The sequence below is a fragment of the Vitis vinifera genome, chromosome 16 (assembly GCF_030704535.1).
Source record: "Vitis vinifera cultivar Pinot Noir 40024 chromosome 16, ASM3070453v1".
NCBI classification, from domain to species: Eukaryota; Viridiplantae; Streptophyta; class Magnoliopsida; order Vitales; family Vitaceae; genus Vitis; species Vitis vinifera.
Window position 1 is genome coordinate 115,711 of NC_081820.1, and position 23,672 is coordinate 139,382.

Below are 23,672 nucleotides of genomic sequence, written 5' to 3' on the forward strand. Positions count from 1 at the left end.
GCCATGCGTAATTCATTTCAAAGCAGAGGAAACCATGAAAAAGAATTTAACCAAATAAGTCATGCTCTCAATACAATTAAGTTGATAATATGATATAATTGTCGAGTTATTAATGCAAAACATAAGAGTCGAAGAAAACATTCAGCATCAACAGCATCAAGGATAACAACTCAGGGTGGCATGAAAAACAACCTCTTCTTTAGAACATCATAACTTCTGGTTGTTATAACTACATATATCAGCATACATTTTTCATCAGTCCAATCTAATTATAGAGTCAGGAACTTCTCAACACCTTTCTCAGTTTCAACACCTTTCCCAGTCAATGAGTGACAGGCTTGAGGGGATGTGCTCTCAGTTTCGATAGATCAAGGCTAGAATCCAGCTCTTCATCTAGTTCCCCAACAATGCTTCTGCAAGAATCCAATGTTAAAAACAATATTATAGCATGTAGTGAGATAACAAGGTGAATTCACATTAAGTGGAAGAAAGCAATTACATGTTGTCACCCCTTATTATGTACAAACCCAACACAAGCTGTTGAACGCCTTCCTGTAAATCAGAATAAGGCAGAAACTTTAGCCATTTAAGTAGAGATGAAGTATGAATATAGGAAGTTTTCCATTAAGAACCAAATAAACATACTAAACATATACTTTTCGAACTATACTCACATACAAAATTTTATGGAGAGTCATTCAATCATTTTAAATTGGACTCCTTGAAAATGCTAGACAAACAAGATGGTTTTTGATAACTTAGCTGTGATGCTGGCCTTGCATCAACCTTTAACCATAAAAGGATTCTTTTTAATCAGAACAGTATTCTCTTTTAACAAGAAGCTGAGATTTTCTACATCCTTTAATACAAAAGGAATCAGGTAACTAAAAAAGGATGCCAGAATGTTCCCAAGCACACCAACTGTCCATTCAGTCAGTGACAAATAGGTACAAATGAAAGAAACATGTGAGCAAATTAATTTTCACAGAGAGAATCATGTAATAGTGTGCTATCTTTAAAAAATTAAAATTTTTGAAACTTTGACTTTTTTACTTTTAGGTTATGTTTGGTTCCCGGAAAATACTAAGGAAAGAAAAAAAATGCAAAGGAAAATGATTTTTTCATGTTTGGTTGTCCTATGAAAAATATAAAAGAAAATCAAATATAATTAAAACTAATTAAAAACTTATGTACTTTAAAATTATTTAATCTTTATATTAATGAGTTAAAATAAATAAAATGAGTTTGAAGTAAAAAATAAAAATAACTTATCAACTTTTAATCCATTTTTTATTTTCCTTCACTTTTTCTTTCCTTCTATTTTTCTTTTGTATTTTCTTTCTCTTGCATTTTCCCTCAAATTTTCTGAGAACCAAACATAGCCTTAAAGTTCATTCATTTTGGGGAAAATAACCCTCAAAACATGCACTCAAATAGTAAAAAATCCTCAACATGCCAAAACTGCCCTCTAATCCTCATCATTGAGCCGCCAATTGTCACCATTTTTTTTTCTTTTTTGTACTTTTACATCAAAAGTCAAAAAGCTCATCATCCATTATTATAAATAATTTTTAAAAAATAAATGACATGTGGCAACCAACCATGACATATGGATTTTTTTTCTTTTTTGTTTTCCTCCATAATACTTCCACATTTTTGTTATTTTTAATATGTTGGCTTCATAAAAAATTTTAAATTTCAATTTTATCCACAATTTTACATTTTCATAAATATTTATTTTAATTATTTATGAACATTTTAAACATAAAATAATATATATATATATATATATATATATATATATAATAAATCATTAATGAGAACAAATTTAATATAAAAATAAATACATAAAGAACACATTTAGAAATTTAGGATATAAGATTTTTTATATTGTAAATTTTATTACATTGTCATACTATTTTATTGTTTGTATTTTTTAATATTTTTAAATTTTCATGTGAAAATTAGAATTGATGATTATGGTTTTAAATTTTTACTTGTAGATCTAACTTGACCGGGGGTTAAACTTTTTTTTTTTGTTAAAATGTTTAATATTTTTAATTAAAAAAGATAAAAACTTGGTTGTAGTTTTAACTTTTAACATTTTTCTTTGTTAAAATTTAAAATCGTTTATTTATATAAAATAAAAATAAAATATATTTTTCATTAAAAAAATGTATTTAATCATTTATATTATTTTCTCTTAATTTTGTTAAAAATTAAAATTTTTCCATATTGAAGCTGCTCATCCATCAACATAACCTTTGGAAAAGAGAATACCACTTTTTCTATAAAAAAAAATGTACCACTCTTTTATGAAAAAAGTAACACTAAAATATATTAATAGTACCACTGTGATAGGAATGATGTATCACTCTTCTTTGATTTTCTAAAAAAAAAAAAAAAAGAAAAGGTATCACTCTTTTATGAAAAAAATAACACTAAAGTATATTAAAAGTACCATTGTAGTGGAAAAGATATATCATTGTTATTTGGTTTATGGCAAGATATGCAAAAATTTTAATTTTTAATAAAATTAAAAGAAAATTAATGTAAATGATTAAATACAAATTCTTTGTGAAAAGTATATTTTATTTTTTATTTTATATAATAAAAAATTAAAAATTTTAACAAATCAAGATAGTAGAACGACAACCAAGTTTTTATCTTCTTTAATTAAAAATATTAAACATTTTAATCAAGAAAAAAGTTAAAACCACGGTGAATTTACATACCTACAAGTAAAAAGTTAAATTTGTTTATTATGTATTTATTTTTATATTAATTTTTTCTCATTAATGATGTATTATATGTTATTATTATTATTTTATATATAGTGTTCATAAATAATTAAAGTCAAAAAATGAAAGAGTGAAAAAAATGAAATTAAAAATATTTTATGAGAATGTGTTAGTGACATATTATAAAAAGGTCAAAAGGTAAAATGAAGAAAAAGAACAAAAACAAAAAAACAAAAAAAACAAAAATAATGTTGCATGTTGATGGTTACATGTCAAGCTTAAAAACATTGAAAAGCATGATTGAAAAAAAAAAAATCATGTGGCATGGTTGATTGCCACATGTCAATTTTTTTATTTTTTATTTTTAAAAAGAAAAAGGTATGGTAGTTGACGGCTAGCTACGAAAGAGGGAAAAAGTGAAGGATAATCTTGGAATTTTGTTTGTGTTACTATTGTAGTGCATGCTTCCAAAATACTTTTTAAAAGTTCTTAAAAAATCTATATTTTTTTGTTAGTGAAGCTTTACATGATTTCCCCATTTTCTACAGATCAAAACAAAGGAAGGGAATTTCTATAAAATTAGAAGTATGTTAAGGACACAAACCTTTGTGGAGTAAACACGCTCATGAGATTCATCAAGAATGATATTGGTAGCCTGGTCAAAGCCCTTTAGAACTCCCTAAACGGAAAACCAATGTCAATACAATATAGACCTACCATAAAAAATGCTGTCACTGCATTGAATTAATTCTATATAACATACCACTATATTTCGACCATCATTTGTGATGACTGATATAGTTTCTGCACCAAGAAAAAAGAAGAATGAAAGTGATTACAAATAAAGCGAAGCAAGAACCAATCATAAAAGTCCTGAAAGTCCAAAACAAAAATGGATAGAAAAATACACCATGGAATAGAACAACCTTTTTCCCAGCAGAGATTACATAATAAGCAATAAGAATGAATTATTAAGAGTATACATACGATCTACAAGAGACTCAAGTCCAGGCCCAGTTGACATGTTGCAAGTTGGTAACTGATAAATAATAGCCAAACCCCTGGAAGAACTGGTTGCTAGCAAATTTTCCTGCAAAAGAAATCAAGCAAATCTTAAATATTTGCACACGGAATAACAATAAGAATTGTAGGAACACTATAAGAATGAATTCATTATTCACAACTTTGGGGGGAGGTGACGTTTTGACGATGTTGGAGTGAAGGGAATCCAAGAAGACATTGATAGAGTGGGTTAGGAAGTTCGAAAATGTCATCACTTAGACTGGACTGAGAAAGATGATTTTTTTCACCAACAAAATAGAGGAACTTTAAAGGTGAGTATGATGATGATAACAACACCACATACTAATAGGTGGCCATATGTTGAGGATTTCAGGCATGGAAGTAATTCATCTATACTGTGCATTTTTTTTTTTTTTTTTTTTTTGATAGGAAAATAAATTATACATGGCCCATGCAGATCTTGAACCTATTACTCATCTATATTGTATGCATATGATATGGCTAATTACACAACTACTGAAATCATTTAAAATCTGAAACAGAAGATATGTGGCTTGCATCAATAAAGCACCCATAAGGTAGATGCAGCCCTGGAACAAGCAGACAAGCCACAGATGAATGCAATATGCAATGGAAAAGTTTGAGATGATGTCCTCCTCCAAAATCAATCAAGAATACCTCTCAACAAATATCTCAAACAGAGACCCCACAAATTTGAATATTAAATGGAGAACAATTTCTGAATTATTTACAATAATTTCCTAATGAGAATACATGCTCATCTTTTCCACTGTTGCATGTAAGAAGGAAGTGTTTCTCAAAAAGTGGTCAATTAAAAGGCATATTGAAATGTTTCCAACCAACTAAGGGGTGCAAATCGACAACCAACTAAGCTGAATTACACTCAAAGGATAGGGTTTAAAAATGTCTGTATAGTAAGCCTAAAAAGAAACAAAGAAATGAAGCGCATCCCACATCATCTCTGACATCTTCCAAGTGTCCTCAAAGACCCTAACGTTCCTCTCTCTCCACACAATCCACAACAAAGAGAGACATGCGATCCTCCAAAGAGTCTTGCCTCTTATAGAGTTTCTAAAACACTTGAAAGAAATCACCATCATATCACAAATACTGTCTAGCTGAACCCACGCCATCCCCACCTGTAAGAAAACCCTATACCATAATCCCAAAGTAATCGGAGAATGTAAGAAGAGATGATCAACCGTTTCCCTACTCCTCCTACAAAGAATGCACCAATCAAAGCTAAGGGCTTTGAAAGGTTTTCTCAACTATAACATATCATTGATATTTATCTTCTTATGTGTCACTAGCCAGGCAAAAGTCATGACCTTAGGGGGGACTTTTGATTTCCACAAAAATTGAGTTGGGTAGAAAGGAGTAGAATTTGAGATTTTTTTTTTTTTTTTGATAGAAATAAAGGAAGATATATTAAAAATGGCTGCCAAAAAAGCAGCCCAAGGTATACAAAAAGTATACAGCTACCACCAAACTAAAAGAATCTAAGAAATTGGATAAGACTAAAAGAAACTATTTTACATTTCGGTCCAATATAAGTGAAAAATGAACGGTGACATTCACTATATATGTCCAACTCTGTTTAACATGCAACAGAGGCATTTGATTGTCACTGTCCATTTGAAGAGTTATGTCACTTCACTAATCCAATTTCCACTATATTAAATTTCTCCTAAAAAGATGGCCACCTTATTTACCACAAACCTTTAATAATAATAATAATAATAATAATAATAATAATAATAATAATAATAATAAATTTCTCCTAAAGGAGGATCTCTAGTCATGGGTTTTGATTTTTTGAACCAACTGTTTGGTTAATCTTAAGTCATTTGCAGGTGGAATTATAAACATCTGGAGAAAACTGTAAGTCTGCATCGAGGTGATCATTAGAACGTTTGGGCTGTCATAGTTTGACTTGACATTGACAATTCATGAAGTTAATATTAGATGTCTGTCTATTTGTTTAAAACAAATTTTCTTTTCTACTTTCCTCAAAAAGTATTCCTTCTCATCTAGATACCCATTGAACAGAAAAATGTGTCACTCAGAAACAGCAAAGCAGGAAATGTGGAGGGGGTGCGTATTGGAAAATCACATGGCTTTTTTATTATTAAATGATATGCAAAGTTGGGATGTTGCAGAGCTGATTTGATAATAGTTATGGATCAGTCCAGAATGATGGCACTATCAAAACCCTAGTACATATATTCCAACAAAAGATTGTGCCTTTGGGGTAATGTCTTGCAGCAATCAAGATTCAGATCACTAATAAGGCTTTCTGGCTATCAGTTTTTTTTTCTTTGCTTTAATTGGCTTCATCTCACCAAAATATGCAACCTAATCCAGAATGAGTGAATGCATTTACATGGCAGACAATCAACCAATTCGATCTCTACTCCTGAAAATTTTGGAATTGAGGAGCCCTACATTATTTACTTAAATCGGTGGTTTTGTCCATTTGGATAGTATTGTTCTTGAAATTTGGCCACATCTCGTTTACAGTTACGCATATGGTATATGAGTATCTCATTCATAAGGAGTGGTCCGTATAAATGTGAATTCCAAGTTATCGATGAAGAACAAGCAAACATGAAGTTGAGATATATCCCAGGTTCCTGTGTGTTCCTGGATGGCAACCCTTAAACCACGAGCCAAAGACCTCCGCCATATTAATAAAATAATTTATAAACTGGCGATACTATGAAATTAGCGCATGATTCTCATTTTAACTCAAATTGCAGCCAGCAATCCACTCAAAATCCAGAATCATAAAAGTATTAATTTCATTCTAAGAAAATAGCAGCCACTCAATCAAATGGTATACGAAGAAAGAAGAGAGAGAGTACCTGCAACGGCAGCGGTTGTTGCCTGATGAAGCTCACACATTAGCCATAGAAAATAGTGGTAGAGAAAATCACTTCTTCTCTCTTTGATCTATCTCCCCCCTGTAACTCCTTAAACCCTAGACGCTTCAACCAAAAACCCAAAACCCAAAATCAAAACCCTAGCCAAATGGACAAAAGGACAAAAGGACAAAAGAGACCTCCGGATTTCAAATTTTAAATTAAATAGAGAGCAAAGGATTAAAATAACTTTTTTTTCTAATTTCCTAATTTTAATCACTTTCTATTGTCAAATGGAACATAATTAAAACAAAGTAAAAAAAAAAAATGATAAATGAGATATGCTATGTGCAAGTGCAACTAGGGTTAGCAAATCTCGAGCACAAGTCTTTAGGCATATAAGATAATTGATTTTCGTATTTAAAAAAAAATAGATTTTTTAGGAAATATTTTTTTAATAATTTTTTTATAAAAGATAAACTTTTTTAGAATTTGTTTAAAAGATGAAGGTCTGATACTATTTCTAAAACATTTTTTATTCATTAAAGTAAAATAAAAATAAAAAGATATTTTTCAAGACTAATAAATATAGAAGAGTTTATTATTCTTAAAAATATAAAATAAGGTATTTGCATATATTTTAATTATTTTTAATGATTGTTTTAAAAAATATTATATAAATATAAAAAATAATTAAAAATAAAATATTATATATAAAAGTATTTTTTTTAAATATATAAAAGTATTTTTTAAAATATATATAAAATTTTAAAAACATTTTAGCTTTTCAAGATTTTTATTCTACAAAATATTTTTAAAAATTATTCTTAAAAATTATTTTGTAAAACTGTTTTTGGAAAACACTTCCTAATTACTGTTTAGGATTTAGAGTAATTTTAATATCTTATAATTTTTGTTTTGTAAAATTTTTTAGGTAATGATTGAAAAGATGAAAAACATTTTAATTAAAAAAATTTGCATTTTGAACCAAACAGACCCTGATCTTTGTCTCTTTGGGCTGGGCTCGGTTTTAGCCCGCCTATACTGCAAAATTCGATATGATCACCCTTAGCTCTTAAGCCCTAGCGTCTGTCTGAGCGCTGACACACTTAGTTTCTCTGGTAATTACACTCTTCTCGCGTCCAGTTTCTGTCACGGTCAATGCCCCCAGGTGGAAGCCATTACGTTTCTCTCGATGCGTCTCAAAGCTCTCACCTCCCTCTCCAAGCTCTCTGCTCCCTCCCACCCTCTCCAAGCCTCCTCCGACGGTAATTTCACGTTCTTCCTCTCCCGCTCCTTTCTGTTTCTGTTGTTTGCTTCTCAAGAAATTTTAGTCCAGCAAACTGCTTTCCGTTTTCGTTTTCTTTTCTTTGTTCCCTCATTTGAGTTTCTTTCCAAGAGCAAGTTTACTCCTTTTTTTTCTTTTTCTAATGCCCGCTACTAAGGGCAGTGCTTCAACTGCATGAAAGGATCGTTGATGGTACAACAAAATTTAGGGTAAAAGAACACATTTGAACCGAGAAAATAAGAACCAAACAGAGGTCCGTTTTCATTTTTTTTGCCTTAATCTTGTTTCTGTGCAACCAAACAAAAGGTTAAGATACGCAAAAATAAAACAAATTTAGACTCCGGAAACAAGAACATAGTCGAGATCAAATTTCATGTCTTTCCAATTTCCTCTATTTTTTTTCTCGTCATCCAAATATAAGTGGCTTCTCTTCTTTTTCTTCCAATTTTCACCATTTTCTTTTGGCTGGGATTAATTGGACGAAAAGTTCAAGAGAATAAAACAAACTTAAAGTGAGAAAACAAGAATAAACATAGGGCAAAGAGTTTAGGAAAATAAGAGAAACGCAAACTGAGAAAGCAAGAGCCTAACAGAAGTTAAATTCTTTTTTCTCCTTTTTTTCCGCAACCAGACGTAAGTTAATGTACACTATTTTTATTTCTTTTATCTGAGATTAATTGGAAGAAAAATTTAGGGAAATTTAAAAGTGAGAAAACAAGGACCAAAGAGAGCTCTATTTGCATCTGGATTTGTTTTTCCCTGTTCCTTTTTTCTCCCAACCGAACATAAGCAAGTCTACTCTTTTTCTCTTCCATTTCCTAACACAATGTCTATTACCACTGGATATGTTGTGTCTTAGACTCTGACCCGGTATACTTCACAATCCTTTCATCTTCCTCTATCAGTCTTCCTGTTATAAAAAATGTTGATTTCATAGCAGTGTATCCATTTTTAATTGTTTGATTAATCTTTCTAGTAAGAAATGTCTATTTGACTAGTGTTTGGTTCACTTTTAAATGTTGTATGAGTTGGGATGTGTAGAACCTTCTATTCTTACACTCAATAGCTCTTGTGGGCTTACTTTTCAGTAATGCTGAGTTGGATGAAGTCTTCCTTAGATTCTTTTCATGCTTGTTAAATGTCAAGTAAATTGGAGAGTTTCCACTTCATCATTACCTTCCTCTCACTGGTGGCTGTTCATCAATCAATATACTGTTTGTGCTTTCTACTAAACTAGTAAAGGGTGATGGGCAAGAGGTTCGAATACATGTCTGTGGGAGTTTTATCACTATAAAGAAGCCTTCTTTGGGTTTGGGACAGCATGAAACTCAATCCACTTTCATTGATATCCAGAGTTCAGTTTTGCTCCACCTTTTTGTCTAGGGACAATTGGATTGCATGGTCTGTAAAATTTCTTTAGCTACTTTGAATGGGATTTGGAATTGCTTTTGATGTCATATTTCTATATGAATGTTGTATACATCTTGTGTACTTTGGTGTACTATTTTTTTTTGGTCATATATATACATCTTTTATTGCCTATCAAATATATATGAATGTTGCTTTCTCATTATTGCACATCCTTCTTCAAAATTCATTCTATAACTAAATTTTGGCCTTTTGACATTGTTATTTTGAAAATGTATAATCACGATGTATCCTTGATTTTGACAGTGTACGCTGAGATAATTAATGTTGTGCATAAATCAAATATTCGGAGGCATGGAAGGTCATATGCTGTCTCTGTTCCTTCCTACGTTGTAAAAGCCCAGAAAAGTCGCAAAAGGGTTCCAAAAGATGAACGGAAAGTTATGGTGGAATCTTTCGTAAACAAGTATATTATCCTCTTGCCTCATCATTTAAGTAGCTAGAAATCTTCATATTTTTCATGTGACTAGTGTTGTACAATTATTCTCCATGAAAATGAGTGCTTTTGAGCACCTGATTTTGATCATCTATGAATCTTTAGCTCAGGTTGGATTTCTTCATTCACATTTCACATTTCTTAGCATGTGAATAATTTTTGTGACTGATTATTGTTGCTATTATATTATTACTTTTATTGACTGTGTTATTGTTTACAATAATGGTAATAAAGTGTTATGATATGGTAATGATGGTAATTATTACTATCATTGATTGAGGGTAACAATGCATAGAAAAACTGAACTTTATATTGGATCTGAGAATAGATCTGGTAGAATTAGATGAGATGTTAAAGGTTTCGATGTTCTGTCTGGGCTTTTCATGATTGAACATTTACGCTGAATGAAGATAATTATCACTCTGTTTGCAGGTACAGAGGAATGAATGCAGGAAAATTCCCAACTGTTTCTGAAGCTCAAAAACATGTGGGTGGCTCTTACTATATTGTTAGGGAGTTGGTTCAGGAGCTAGAACACAAAGCTAAAACCTCTCCCTTAAGCAGGAGGAATGAAAATTTAATGGAAAATGAGCCAGCTAAAGAGAGAAAGTCTCTGGCTGAAGCTGAAAAGGTTTCAACAAGTCGAAGAACAGTGGATGCTGTAATAGAAGATTATCGTCAAACTGTACCAATCAGTCCTTTGGAGGCCTCTGATGCAAGTAGCAAGAATTTAGAAGCAAAGGGAGGGAAGTGGGTTGAGAAGATCTTGTCTGAAGAAGTTACAACATCAGTAAGTATTGGACATTTGTCTAATTTGAATCATATAGTTTAGGAGGAGGGAGAACATTTGAACTAGATTTAGAGCTGGATAGAGGAATTTGCCAACTTTGTGCAGAATGAGGGAGGTTGGAAATTTGACATTTGGATTAGATTTGCAAGTGGATCTTCGGAGTTAGAAGCAGAATGTTTGATTATCATACATCTTTGGGATCTTGGTGCAACCTTTTTTTTCGATAAGTAAACACATATATTAGCAAAATGCAAAACGCCGCATAGCATATAGGGAGTATATGAGGCGACGAGGGCCTCTTAACAAAAAGACAAAAGAAACAAAAAACCCACCAACCCTTAACTGGAGGCTAACCACTCCAAGAAGCCTATAAGGGAGCGAGGCTCCGCACCACTATACAATTTTGCCCACTCCCACACATTACAAACAAAAGAATTCTTAATTTTCTGAATAGCTAACCCCCCCCCCCCCCCCCTGAAAGCTAATTTATTCCTCTCCTTCCAAACCGTCCAAAAAATAGGTGCAACCTTTATTGAGGATATATTTAAAATGGCTCATTGAAATTCAGTTTGGGGTGCTTGTTAAATGTTTTAAATGGTTTTAGTAAGAAGGCTATTGAGACTCTCTCTCTCTCTTAAAGCTCATGCAAACACAACCTAAGCATAAAAATTTTAAAAAAATAATAATAATCATTGGCTTCTTCCAGTGCTCCTGGAAGCCTCTTAATACTAGTTTCTAGTGCAATTTATGTATGTATTCTTTGAATATGCAAGAATATGCACTTGTGTAATTCTTACAGTTGTCCATTCAGTTCTTTCTGCCTGCAGGATGATCATTCTGATTTTGTTGCAATGCAGAGTGGTGTGGTAAAAGGGAAAACTAAGGACATTTCGCATGCACATCTTGAAAAGCTAGAAAATGGTAAAATACAGGATGCACAGAAAGATCGTTCTGGTTTTGTTGAAACACCAAGTGTTACGCTAAAAGGGGAAACTGAGGGGTCTTCTCAGCCATGTCTTGAAACAATAGTGGGTGGTAAAAAAGAGGAAGTGGCTTCTGAAAGTTTGCTGAATTTTGATGGTACAAAGCATGAACCTGAGCAGAATCAAGGGTCCCCTGAATTAGATGACTTTTCAAGGTAAGATTTATCCTTTTCATTATAATTGTTGCTGTTGTTGATCTTGTTGTCCTATCTATTAGTGGTTTTTTTTTCCCTGTTACATGGAATTGAACATTTTTTTGATAGGCAAATAGCAGTAATATTAAGAGAAAAAACACCTGTAATAGGAGTTTTTGTCGGTAGTCTGAGGTCAATTAGGAACAAGGAGTGGGTGACCCTTTCCTAATTGTGGAACTTTAGAAGGAGTATTGATAATATGGGACTCAGGCAAGTACAGGTGCTCATAGTTAGTGCTAGGCGCCTCAGTTACAGTCATGCTAGTTTCAAATGATGAAGGGGACCTATGGCGTGCCTCAATATATGTTCCAAATGACAACATTCTAAGGAAGGATTTTTGAGTGGGGCTAATGGATCTAGGGGATGAGGATTTTTAATGTCATAAGGAGAATTCAGAACAGTTGGGGAGCTCTACTATAGCCTCTAGCATGAGAAACTTTGATGACTTTGAACTAGTGGGCACCCCTCCCAAGAATGCTTCGTTCACATGGTTAAATTTGAAAGAATTCCTTGTCTGTAAGGGGTTGGACAAGTTCTTAATCACAGACAAGTGGGAGTAAAGATTTCCTCATTGTTTCAAACAGGATCTTTGGTCATAGCCTTATCCAAAGGGACCTTTGGTCATAGCCTCATTGTTTCAGACACCAACCCGTTCAAACAGGATCTAGCCCCTTTCAGGTATGAAAACATGTGGTTACTTCATCCAAAACTCAAAGAAAAAGGGGAAAAGGGTGGAAAGGTCATAGGTTCATGAAACAATTGCAATATGTGAAATCAAAATTGAAAGAATGGAACAAAGCATCCTTTAGAGATCTAAAGGAGAGAAAAAAGAAATTCGTGGAAGATACGGTCATTATTGAAGGTTGTGAGTAGAAGGAATTTTGTCTCCTAAGCTGTCAACTCTTAGGACCATCGGAAAAAGGAACTAGATAATCTGTTGTTAAAGGAAGAGTTTCATTGGAGGCAAAAAGCAAGGGTCATATGGGTAAAAGAAAGGGATTGTAATTCTAAGTACTTTCGTAGGTTGGTAAATGGAAGGAGAAATAGAAAGTTGATCAAATCCTTTGTAAAGGAGGAAGGGCTCTAGACAACATGTAAAGCATATTGGAGGAAATAGTACGATTCTTTGGAAATTTGTACTCTAAGCCTCCTGAAGACTCTTGGAGGATAGAAGGGTTAGAGTGGTCTCCCATTTTGAAAAAAATAGTTGTTTGGTTGAAACACTCCAAAGGAGAGAAAAAAGAAATTTGTGGAAGATATGGTCAATACTGAAGGTTGTCACTAGAAGGAATTTTGTCTCCTGAGCTATCAACTCTTAGGACCATCGGGATGAACCGTGAGAGCGATGGGAGAGAGAGAGAGAGAGAGCGAAAGAGAGAGAGAGGGCGAGAGGGAGCGTGAGAGCGCGTGCGACGGCGACGACGAGGAGACCGGCGAGGCGAGCCGACGGCGAAGCTTCACGGTGGAATCCAAGACCTTCGAACTTGCCCTGGATGATAGGAAAGGGAAACGCCAGTTTCGCATTGTGGAGAAGAAACGTGGGGTCTCGACATGGGTTCGATTAGGGCTGGAAAGCTTAGGGCTTTTCAAGGAGGGATTAATCCATTGTATTCGTGACGATGAAGAAGGGCGATGGGAAAAGGAATGGAAAGAAGGAGGTAAGCTGTATACCTTGGCTCGGGGTTTCAACAGAGCGGGTGTTTATCTAAGATTGGGGGTTGTGGGTCTGGAACGAAAGAGGTTTTGCATATTCTTACCGAGAGGGAGAAGGGGCAAAAGAGGGTGGACGGCTATGGTGGAGATGGTACGTCAAATGGAAGAGATGGCCGGTAGAAGAACAGAGGTGCAGGAGGTAAGGACTGTCGGAAGAGCTAATCCGGCGAAATCATACGTAGAAGCCGTCAGAAGGACCAATTGGGATGGCCTAAACGCAATTAAGATGAGGGTTACAAGGGAGGAGATTGCTGGCAACTTACAGAAGCTGGAGCATTGCCTCGTCGTGAGCTGGAAGTCCGAAAAAGAGGAGGAAGACGACTTGGAGAGATTGGGTAGTCTCTGGGCGAATTCTTGGGGACTAAAAGGCAAGCTAGGGTTGGCCAAATTGGAACGAGGTAAGGCTTCGTTGGAGTTTGAAGATCTAAGTGAGGCACGCCGTGTGGCCTCCTCGGGGAGCAGACTGCTGGGAGGAGCCCATTTAGGGCTGGAGTTATGGAATCCAAAGACGGGATGTCGGGTAGAGGAGGAGATGGAGCAGATAGCTTGGGTTAGAATATACGGCCTCCCAATCTCGCTCTGGAGCCCGGGGACTTTGAAGAAAATAGGGGAGGAATGTGGGGGCTTCGTAGATATGGATGAGCGCACAAGATCGATGGGGGAGATTCAATGGGCTAGGATTTTGGTTAAAACAAAAGGCGATTTCAGACCGAGCTTGTTAGAAATTGAGGTAGAGGATGAGATATACTCTGTGGCTTTATGGTGGGAGATCAGGCCGGTGGTGAAACGGCCCTTCTCTGCGACGGAAAACAGGAGGAATAAGGAGGTCAGGGGTGAGTTGCATTCACGCGCGGAGAAGCGCGTGGGAAAGGAGTTGGTAGGTGCGGGAATCGAGGAACTGCAGACGCCAGTTGATGGGAGTGATTTGCAGGAGAATGGGCCGGGTCCTGCACCCGGGTTACAGTTCCAGGGCCAAGAGAATCGGGATTGGGCCTCTCCAATTGGTAGAATGGCTGGGCCGGCTGCAAGTGGCCCAAATATGGGCCTTAGTGGGTTAAAGAAGGATGGTGGGCTGAACAAAATGGATGGGCTGCTGGGCCGAAAGTTAAAAAACAAGCCTAAAGTGAATGACTATTCAGAGGCAGGCCCAAGTTGGGTTGCTGAAATGGGCTGCAATCAACTAACTGAGGTGGAAGGTCCGGAAAGGGAGGGCCCAATTGCTCCATTAGAGAAGGCTGGCTTTCTGGGTCGCTTTAGCTCCAGAAAAGGACCCAATTCAGAGGATCCTTTGATAAGCTGGGTGATAGAGGAGCCTAGAAGGGAACAAGGGGATGTTGGTCTTTCAATGACTGACCGAGCGCTGGAAGAGGAAGTTAAAAGGTATGCTTTAAATCCCTATCCTAAAGGTAAAAAGGCTGTGGGAACACCTCTTCTTCTCTTCTCTAATTCTGATCGGGCTCCGGAGGGGGAGTCTTTCGATCACCCAGGGGGTATTGAGGAGGAATTAAGGGGGGATATGTCCACTTGGTTAACAGTATATGAGGGGAATGTTGAAAACGAAAATGGTTTCTGGAAGTTGGGAGAGGACAGCAAGAACAGAGACAAGGCTAAGGATAAGGAAGGGAACAATGGTGGCTCTGCTTCTCAAGATACTGAAAACGAGAAAGAGGATCCTTGGGAGGAATGCAGTCTAGCAAAATTTAGTCAATTCCTGGGATTCTCTACAGAGGGACTGGAAAAGGAGATATTGAGCTTCTTGATTAAAATCAGAAAGAGACGGGAAAAGATTCACAGCAAAGAACTTTTGGAAAAGTCCAAATTTGAAAGAGAGCTGAAGAGGCTGGAATGTTCCGTTAATTACGAGGGGGGGAATAGGCAGAAAGGTCCTTCACAGGGCAAAGGGAACCAGTTGATAGTTGCCCAATGAGGATGAAGATCATTACCTGGAATGTGAGGGGAGCTAATGACAGCTCAAAGAGGAAAATTATCAAAAACTATATAAGGAACCAGAGGGTGGACCTAATGTGTATTCAGGAAACCAAGATTCAGGAGATGTCGGAGGGTATTGTGAGAAGTTTGGGATTGGGGAGATTCTCAGATTGGAGAGCCCGAAATGCGGAAGGGGCTGCGGGTGGCATTTTGATATGCTGGGATAAGCGGGTCCTGGAAATTCTGGATTGGGAGGAGGGTCAGTTTTCCTTGTCTTGTAGATTCAAGATCACAGAAAATGGGGCTATCTGGGTTTTTACGGGTGTGTATGGCCCTTTTACCAAAGTGGAAAGGGAGGGTATGTGGGAAGAACTTGGGGCAATAAGGGGACTGTGGGGCGATCCCTGGTGTCTCGGTGGGGATTTTAATATTACTCTGTTTCAACACGAAAGGAGCAGCCAAAGAAGAATCAGCTCAGCCATGCGGAGATTTGCTCAAATTGTGGATGATCTAGAGCTGGTGGATTTGCCCCTGCAGGGGGGAGAGTTCACATGGAGTGGGGGGCTGAATAATCAGGCGTGGGCGAGGCTAGATAGATTTCTAGTCTCCCCTAGCTGGTTAGATCAGTTCAGTGGAGTCACTCAGGGCAGGTTATCTCGTCCCACTTCTGACCATTTTCCTATCGTGCTAGAGGGGGGTGGTGTAAGAAGAGGCCCAACCCCGTTTAGATTCGAAAATATGTGGCTTAAGGTTGAGGGATTTAATGACATTATCAGAACCTGGTGGCAAGAAATTGAAGTCAGGGGCAGCGCTAGCTATAGATTGGCAGTTAAAATGAAGGAAATTAAAAAGAAGCTGAAAGTGTGGAACAAAGAGGTTTTTGGGAGGCTGGAAACTAACAAAGCTTCAGCCTTATATCAATTAGATTTTTGGGATCGGGTGGAAAGTGAGAGAATCTTATCTATGGAGGAAGCTGAATTAAAAAAGGAAGCTAAAGATTCCTTTAAGAAATGGGTCCTGTTGGAGGAAGCCCATTGGAGACAGCATTCAAGGGAGATTTGGCTAAAGGACGGGGATAGAAATACGGGGTTTTTCCATAGAATGGCTAGTGCACATCGAAGAAACAACACTATGGACAGAATTAAGGTTAATGGGGAGTGGCTAGTAGAGGAGCAGGAGGTGAGAGAAGGTGTTGTGAACTCGCTTCAGCAATTGCTTTCTGAAGATATGGGTTGGCAGGCGGATATTGGTAGCATTCAGGTGAATTGCATCAGCCAGCAAGAAGCAGAGAGTCTGGAAACCCCATTTGCAGAGACTGAGATTCAATCGGCTTTGATGGAGATGAATGGGGATAAATCCCCTGGCCCGGATGGCTTTACTGTTGCTTTTTGGCAAAACGCATGGGACTTTGCCAAAGAGGAGATCATGGAGATGTTTAAAGAATTTCATGAGCATAATTCCTTTGTTAAGAGCCTTAACAATACCTTCTTGGTGTTGATTCCAAAGAAAAGCGGGGCGGAGAATCTTGGAGACTTTAGACCTATCAGCCTGGTGGGGGGGCTCTATAAACTTTTGGCTAAAGTCTTAGCTAATAGGCTCAAAAAAGTGATTGGTAAAGTGGTGTCTTATGCTCAGAATGCCTTTGTTATGGGAAGACAAATTCTGGATGCGTCTTTAATTGCGAATGAGGTGATAGACTCGTGGCAGAAGAAGAAAGAAAAGGGCCTTGTTTGCAAATTGGACATAGAAAAAGCTTACGATAGCATCAATTGGAATTTCTTAATGAAGGTCCTTAAAAAAATGGGCTTTGGGACCAAATGGATGAGATGGATGTGGAGTTGTGTCTCCTCTGCTAAATTTTCCATTCTTGTTAATGGAGTGCCAGCTGGTTTCTTCCCTAATACTAGAGGGCTTCGTCAAGGGGACCCCCTATCCCCTTACCTCTTTGTTATGGGCATGGAGGTTCTGGACGTCCTTATCAGGAGAGCGGTGGAGGGGGGCTACCTTTCAGGGTGCAATATTCGGGGCGGTAGTAGAACATCCTTGAATATCTCCCACCTATTTTTCGCTGATGACACAATTGTGTTTTGTGAGGCGAGCAAAGAGCAAGTTTCCCACCTAAGTTGGATTCTCTTTTGGTTTGAAGCGGTTTCGGGTCTTCGGATTAATCTAGCCAAAAGCGAAATCATCCCAATTGGAGAAGTGGAGGATTCTCTTGAGTTGGCAGCTGAATTAGGGTGCAGGGTGGGGTCTTTGCCCTCTCATTATTTGGGCCTTCCCTTAGGGGTCCCCAACAGGGCTACATCTATGTGGGATGGAGTGGAAGAAAGGATCAGGAGGAGACTTGCGCTTTGGAAGAGACAGTACATATCCAAAGGGGGGAGAATCACTCTCATAAAAAGCACCTTGGCTAGTTTGCCAACTTACCAAATGTCTATTTTCCGGATGCCCAAGTCTGTTGCCAAAAGAGTGGAAAAAACACAAAGAGATTTCCTTTGGGGGGGAGGAAACTTGGAAGGAAAAGTTCACCTGGTCAAATGGGATGCGGTCTGTACAGAAAAATACAAGGGAGGGCTGGGATTAAGGAGAATAGCCACTTTGAATAGAGCCTTGCTGGGCAAGTGGATTTGGAGGTTTGCTTGTGAAAAGAATAACTTTTGGAATCAAGTGATCACTACAAAATATGGGCAAGAGGATTATGGTTGGAGGCCAAAGAAGGTCCGTGGGCCGGCTGGAGTAGGGGTCTGGAAGGAGATCATGAAGGAAGACGATTGGTGTTGGGATAATTTGGCATTTAGGGTCGGGAAGGGTTCCAAAATCAAGTTTTGGAAAGATTGTTGGTGCACAGACACTCCGTTGTCCCAATGCTTCAATCAACTCTTTGTCCTTGCCGTGCATAGGGATGCTACGATTGAGGAGATGTGGGATCATGATGCGGGCCAAGGAGATTGGAAGCTTGTTTTTGTGAGGGACTTCAATGATTGGGAGATGGATATGGTTGGGGAGCTGCTTCATACTTTGAGGGGTCAAAGGCCCTCTCTGGAGGATGACTCAGTTGTGTGGAGGCAGGGAAGAAATGGTATTTTCAAAATCAAAGAAGCCTACAGGCTGCTAGACAAGCCTAATGCCACAGTTTTTCCCGCAAGGAAAATATGGGTGGATAGGGTGCCAACAAAAGTCTGTTTTTTTGCTTGGGAGGCTACGTGGGGGAAGGTGCTTACCCTGGATAGACTCCAGTTAAGAGGGGTGCAACTCCCTAATTGCTGCTATTTGTGTGGTTGCGAAGAAGAGAATGTACATCATATACTTTTACACTGTATAGTGACTAGAGCCCTATGGGAAATTATTTTTGGGTTGATAGATGTTAAGTGGGTCCACCCAGAAACTGTAAAGGAGGCTTTAATATCCTGGAGGGGCTCATTTGTAGGGAAGAAAAGGAAAAGGATTTGGAAATCCATTCCGTTATGTATTTTTTGGACGGTTTGGAAGGAGAGGAATAGGTTAGCCTTTAGGGGGGGTGAGTTGAATATTCAGAAATTAAAGAATTCTTTTGTCTGTAACTTGTGGAATTGGGCCAAAGTGTATTTAGGTGAGGAGTCTTTCTCCCTCATAGGCTTTTTGGAGTGGATTGCTTCCACTTAAGGGGAGGTAGTTTCTTTTTGGTCCTTTTCCTTTTTTTGAGGCTTTAGCCGTTTTGTATACTCCCTGTATGCTTTATGGCGTTTAGCCTTTTCTAATGAATATCTTGTTTACTTATCAAAAAAAAAAAAAAAAAAAACTCTTAGGACCATCGGAAAAAGGAACTAGACAATCTGTTGTTAAAGGAAGAGTTTCATTGGAGGCAAAAAGCAAGGGTCATATGGGTAAAAGAAAGGGATTGTAATTCTAAGTACTTTCATAGGTTGGTAAATGGAAGGAGAAATAGAAAGTTGATCAAATCCTTTGTAAATGAGGAAGGGCTCTAGACAACATGTAAAGCATATTGGAGGAAATAGTGCAATTCTTTGGAAATTTGTACTCTAGGCCCCCTGAAGACTCTTGGAGGATAGAAGGGTTAGAGTGGTCTCCCATTTTGAAAAAAATAATTGTTTGGTTGAAACGCCCTTGCTGAAGAGCAAAGGAAGTTGTGTGGAAAAATTCTCATATTGATTTTGATAATTACAAAGGAATATATACAACTTAGGATATAAATAGAAAAGGAAAATAAATATTTACAATTGTTATCTTCTTTGGGTATATTCTATGTAAAGTCTTTCCTTTTAGTCTTGTTCAATCAGTTGGACCCATCTCTTTTCTCTCCTACGAAACTCATGGAAATCTAAAACTCCATCTAAGGTAAGCCTTTTACATGGCTAGTGGTAATAAAAAGGTCAATACCAACAACTTGCAACAGATAAGAAGACCTAACAAAACTTTTAGTTCTGAATACTGCCTTATGTGTATGAAAAGTTGTGACTCAATTGATCATCTTTTTTCGTACTATCTAATAACTTTGGCATCATGGTATAGATTATTCAAACAAGCCAAGCTAGATCGTGTTTCTCTAGGAGCATCATTAACATGATGACCATTTCTTTTATAGATTTGGGGAGTATAGGTAGAGGCAAAATTCCATGGCAAATTACATGCCTAACTTTGATTTGGATGGTATGGTGGGAAAGAAATGGAAGGACTTTTTAGGACAAGTGGATAAGCTCATAAACGATATGGGACTTAATCTACTTTTATTCCTTCTTTGGGCCTCAACTAATTCAGCTTTCAATGGCACTCTAACTATTATGTAAATCAATTAGATTTTGGTGTGTAATTCCAAATCCTTTGATTTTGTAAATGTATTGTTCCTTATTGAAAGAAGGACCACAGTTCCTACAAATAGTTTTGGGTGGTATATGGGAGAAATCATATTAATCTATTCTTTTTATCAGAATATGTAAATCTAGGAGAGATTTCTCATCCTTCACATGTATCTTTATTTAGCAAAAAAAACAGCTAACAAAAAGAGGTGCACCCAATGTACGTAAGTGGAATACAAAAGGCTCAACAAAAGAGGTTACATGGAATTGAACTTAGAAGCTCCCCACATTCCGCCCCAGCCCCTTGCCATTTTCTTTTTGTTATTATTACATGATAGGATTCACTTTTCAATTAACTCTTCTTTTTCTTTAATACAATTATTACTAAGAAAGTTGAAAGAATAAAAGGGAATATTGATGAAAAAATTAAAGAGCCACACCCAAAGTAAAATAGGATGGTCCAACAAGGATCCCATAGCCATCCATGCCATGTCGTGAATTTGAAGAATTCGGGTATCAAAGACTAGAAATGTGTCCTCAAAGAGAAAAGTGGCAAACAAATTACATCCGCACATGTATTCACTACAGTTCTTATATCATTCTTTTACTCAATAGCTCAAACCACAATCACCACCAAGTCTGCCATTTCCAAGGTTGTGAAGATATGCTTCTAAAGACAAAAACACAACTTTCTAAGGATTAGTTGCTAGACTAATAAGTACCCGGCAGTTTCAAGACATAACTTCAAGATAAAGAACTAAATGTCTCCTGCCATGTCCCAGAACACGTATTAAAATGTCAGCCTTTGTGATTTTCAAGTCCTTAGATGCCCATGAGACAAGGACTTCATGATGGGGCATGGAGCCTACCAAGTCACAAAGCCACAAACTATATCAGTTAAAACCTAGCTCCAAGTTGGGTCGGTTCTTATCTGATCTTATGGTGGTCATTTAATTAATCAGTCAACAGAGAGATCCATGACCATGATCATGTATGACTCATATAATTAAAAATATGTATGTGTCTCAGTACCAGAGTGGTCTGGTTTAATCCTCCAATATTTTGATTACTATAATTTTAGTTTTAGTCTATGTAACAAGGTCTTGACAGTGGTATTTCGGTCCAACATATGTTCAAGGATTTTGATACTGTCACAGCAAAATGAACTGCGACAAATACTGTACATTTCCTACTCTGTTTAACATGCTCAACATGAGCATGTGACAGTCACTGTCCATTTGACGAGTTATTTCACCTCACTGATCCAATTTCCATTAGATTAGATTTCTCCTAAAATGATGGATTTTATTTACCACAAACCTTTCCCTAAGGATGGGCTTCAACTACTACTACTACTAATAATAATAATAATAATAATAATAATAATCATCATGGGTTTTGATTTTTTTGACCCTTTTTATTAACCATATTGTATATTTTGAAGTTTATCCCTCTTATTCCTGTATTTCCTATTGTAGCACATTATTTTCTCTTATATCATTTATGAGCTGGAGTTTAAGATGATTTGCAAACTATTTTTGTCCAGAGACATTTCTAGAAAGCAGAACGAGGAAGAGCTGCCCAAGGGATCAACTGTTTGGGCAAATCTGAAGTCATTTGCAGGTGGCATTATAAACATGTGGAGAAAACTGTAAATCTGTGTCAAGGTAATCATTAGAATTTTTGGGGTGTCATTTTTTGCCTTGACATTGACAATTCATGAAGTTAAATATTAGAAGCAAATTTTCTTTTCTACTTCCCTCAATAAGTATTCCTTCTCATCTAGATACCCTTTCGCTGGGAACAGTAAAAATGAGTCACTAGGAAACAACAAAGCAGGAAACGTGGAGGGGAGAGGGAGTATTGGAAAATTACATAGCTTTTTATTATTATTAAATGATATGGAAAGGTTGGGATATTGCGGAGCTGATTCAATAAGAGTTATGGATCAGTCAGGCCTGACGACACTGTCAAAACCCTAGTACATATATTCCAACAAATGATTGTACTTGTGGAGTAATGTCTCGGAGCAATCAAGGTTCAGATCGCTAATTAAGCTTTCTTGCTATCAATTTATTCTTTCTTTGCTTTAATTGGTTTGACCTCACTCCATATGTAGTGAAAGCCTTAGAGTTTTGAGGCCACAGTAGTGTTTTTGAAGAAAAAAAATAGTGAAAGTGTGTCCCTTCTAAAATCTTTATCAATATAGTCTTGTAATTATATGCTCATTGATGGGATTTTTTTTTTTTTTTTTTTTGTTCTAAGTGTAAAAAACCAGTCACCAACTATGGTTTTAAAGTGAAAACAAATAAATAAAGTTGAACTTCTTGTTGTAGGGACTTGCTATTTTGATAAATATTTTTAACATAAGTTTAGATTGAGATTAAAAAAAAAAACATTTATTTTGACCGGGAACTCAGCCGTGTGCATTTACATGGCAGACAATCAACCAATTTGAATTCTACTACTGACAATTTGGATGGTATCGTGCTTGAAATTTGGCCACATTTTGCTTACTGTTATGCATTTGGTATACGAGTATCTGTCCATGGAAATTTGCAGAACATCGGGGAAACATGAAATGGAGATATATCCCAGGTTCCTATGCGTTCTTGGTGATATATACAAGTAGTCTTTCATCTCAAAGGATTTTGAACAGATTCATGGCGAAGGCTTGAGAAGTTGAAAGAGACATAATGAACATTTGAACGTATATTTTATTTACTTAATTTGTTTATTTTTAAAGTTTCTGAACAGTGGGAGAGTTATGGTGATGACTGATGAGATATGTGCGGGATATTATGGTAGTAGTGGTCCATAGAAATGGAAGTGATAAATTTTTCATCTGACATAGGTCCTATAATCTTATTCAGACAGCAGTTCTTTGACAGGGAGAAATCAAATACAAGGAACGTATGCTGCTGAGCCAAGGGATCTTTAAGAGGAAAAATAATTAATTTCAAAGTTTTTAAAAAAGAGCAACTTGAGAAAAAATCATAAAACTGGAGTAGCTCTTCCTACAGGACACGAAATGGGCATCCATCATCACATGAATGCAACTAAGTTGTCTTTTCTAACCATATGTGTTTCAACTCTACAAGGCCCTTTTAGTGTGAATATAAAAGGGGTAGCACATCATAAGGTACGGAAACCATCTACCAGTCCTATTTCCTATCTTTCTTGGTGAGATACACTGTCATAATGAGGCTAAAGAAAGTTTTGTGATCGCATGAAGGAGCAATAACTCCACCCATCATAGCATATTATTTTTTTATTTTTTTTAGTAAGTTGGATTTCACAAATATTTCTTGAAATTATTCCCAAACATTTGATAAGGGTATCTAGATGCATGCAATTTCATTACTAATTAAAGGTAATGTTGCATTTTCATTAATAAGATACTTAGAAGAAAAGCAAAAGGATAAAAATAAATTTAGATGTACTTCCTAGAAGTTAAAAGTTGTTTTAAAAA

At 36.6% G+C, this 23,672-nt stretch overlaps 2 protein-coding genes across 9 annotated transcripts; one reads left to right on the forward strand and one right to left on the reverse strand.

The window, feature by feature from the left end:
• Positions 1 to 45: 45 nt before the first annotated feature.
• Positions 46 to 6,843, reverse strand: LOC100247782 (sm-like protein LSM8). Of its 2 annotated transcripts, none has more exons than XM_010663724.3 (6): positions 6,654 to 6,843; positions 3,729 to 3,831; positions 3,505 to 3,545; positions 3,346 to 3,420; positions 500 to 552; positions 46 to 413 (listed from the first exon to the last, which is right to left on the reverse strand). In XM_010663724.3, the coding sequence occupies exons 1-6, from the start codon at positions 6,687 to 6,689 to the stop codon at positions 323 to 325; spliced, it is 399 nt and encodes a 132-aa protein (XP_010662026.1). In that variant the 5' UTR covers positions 6,690 to 6,843; the 3' UTR covers positions 46 to 322. The 2 variants fall into 2 exon arrangements, with proteins under 2 accessions (XP_010662026.1, XP_002263175.1); XM_002263139.4 differs by having other exon boundaries at positions 6,650 to 6,665.
• An 840-nt stretch (positions 6,844 to 7,683) lies between these two features.
• Positions 7,684 to 23,049, forward strand: LOC100855088 (uncharacterized). 7 transcript variants are annotated; one of them, XM_019226078.2, is made up of 6 exons: positions 7,684 to 7,914; positions 9,609 to 9,768; positions 10,231 to 10,588; positions 11,416 to 11,726; positions 21,747 to 21,867; positions 22,642 to 23,049. In XM_019226078.2, the coding sequence occupies exons 1-5, from the start codon at positions 7,842 to 7,844 to the stop codon at positions 21,853 to 21,855; spliced, it is 1,011 nt and encodes a 336-aa protein (XP_019081623.1). In that variant the 5' UTR covers positions 7,684 to 7,841; the 3' UTR covers positions 21,856 to 21,867; positions 22,642 to 23,049. The 7 variants fall into 7 exon arrangements, with proteins under 7 accessions (XP_019081623.1, XP_010662028.1, XP_010662029.1 ...); XM_010663726.3 differs by lacking the exon at positions 22,642 to 23,049 and adding an exon at positions 21,987 to 22,428; XM_010663727.3 differs by lacking the exon at positions 22,642 to 23,049 and adding an exon at positions 22,008 to 22,428.
• Positions 23,050 to 23,672: the final 623 nt, after the last annotated feature.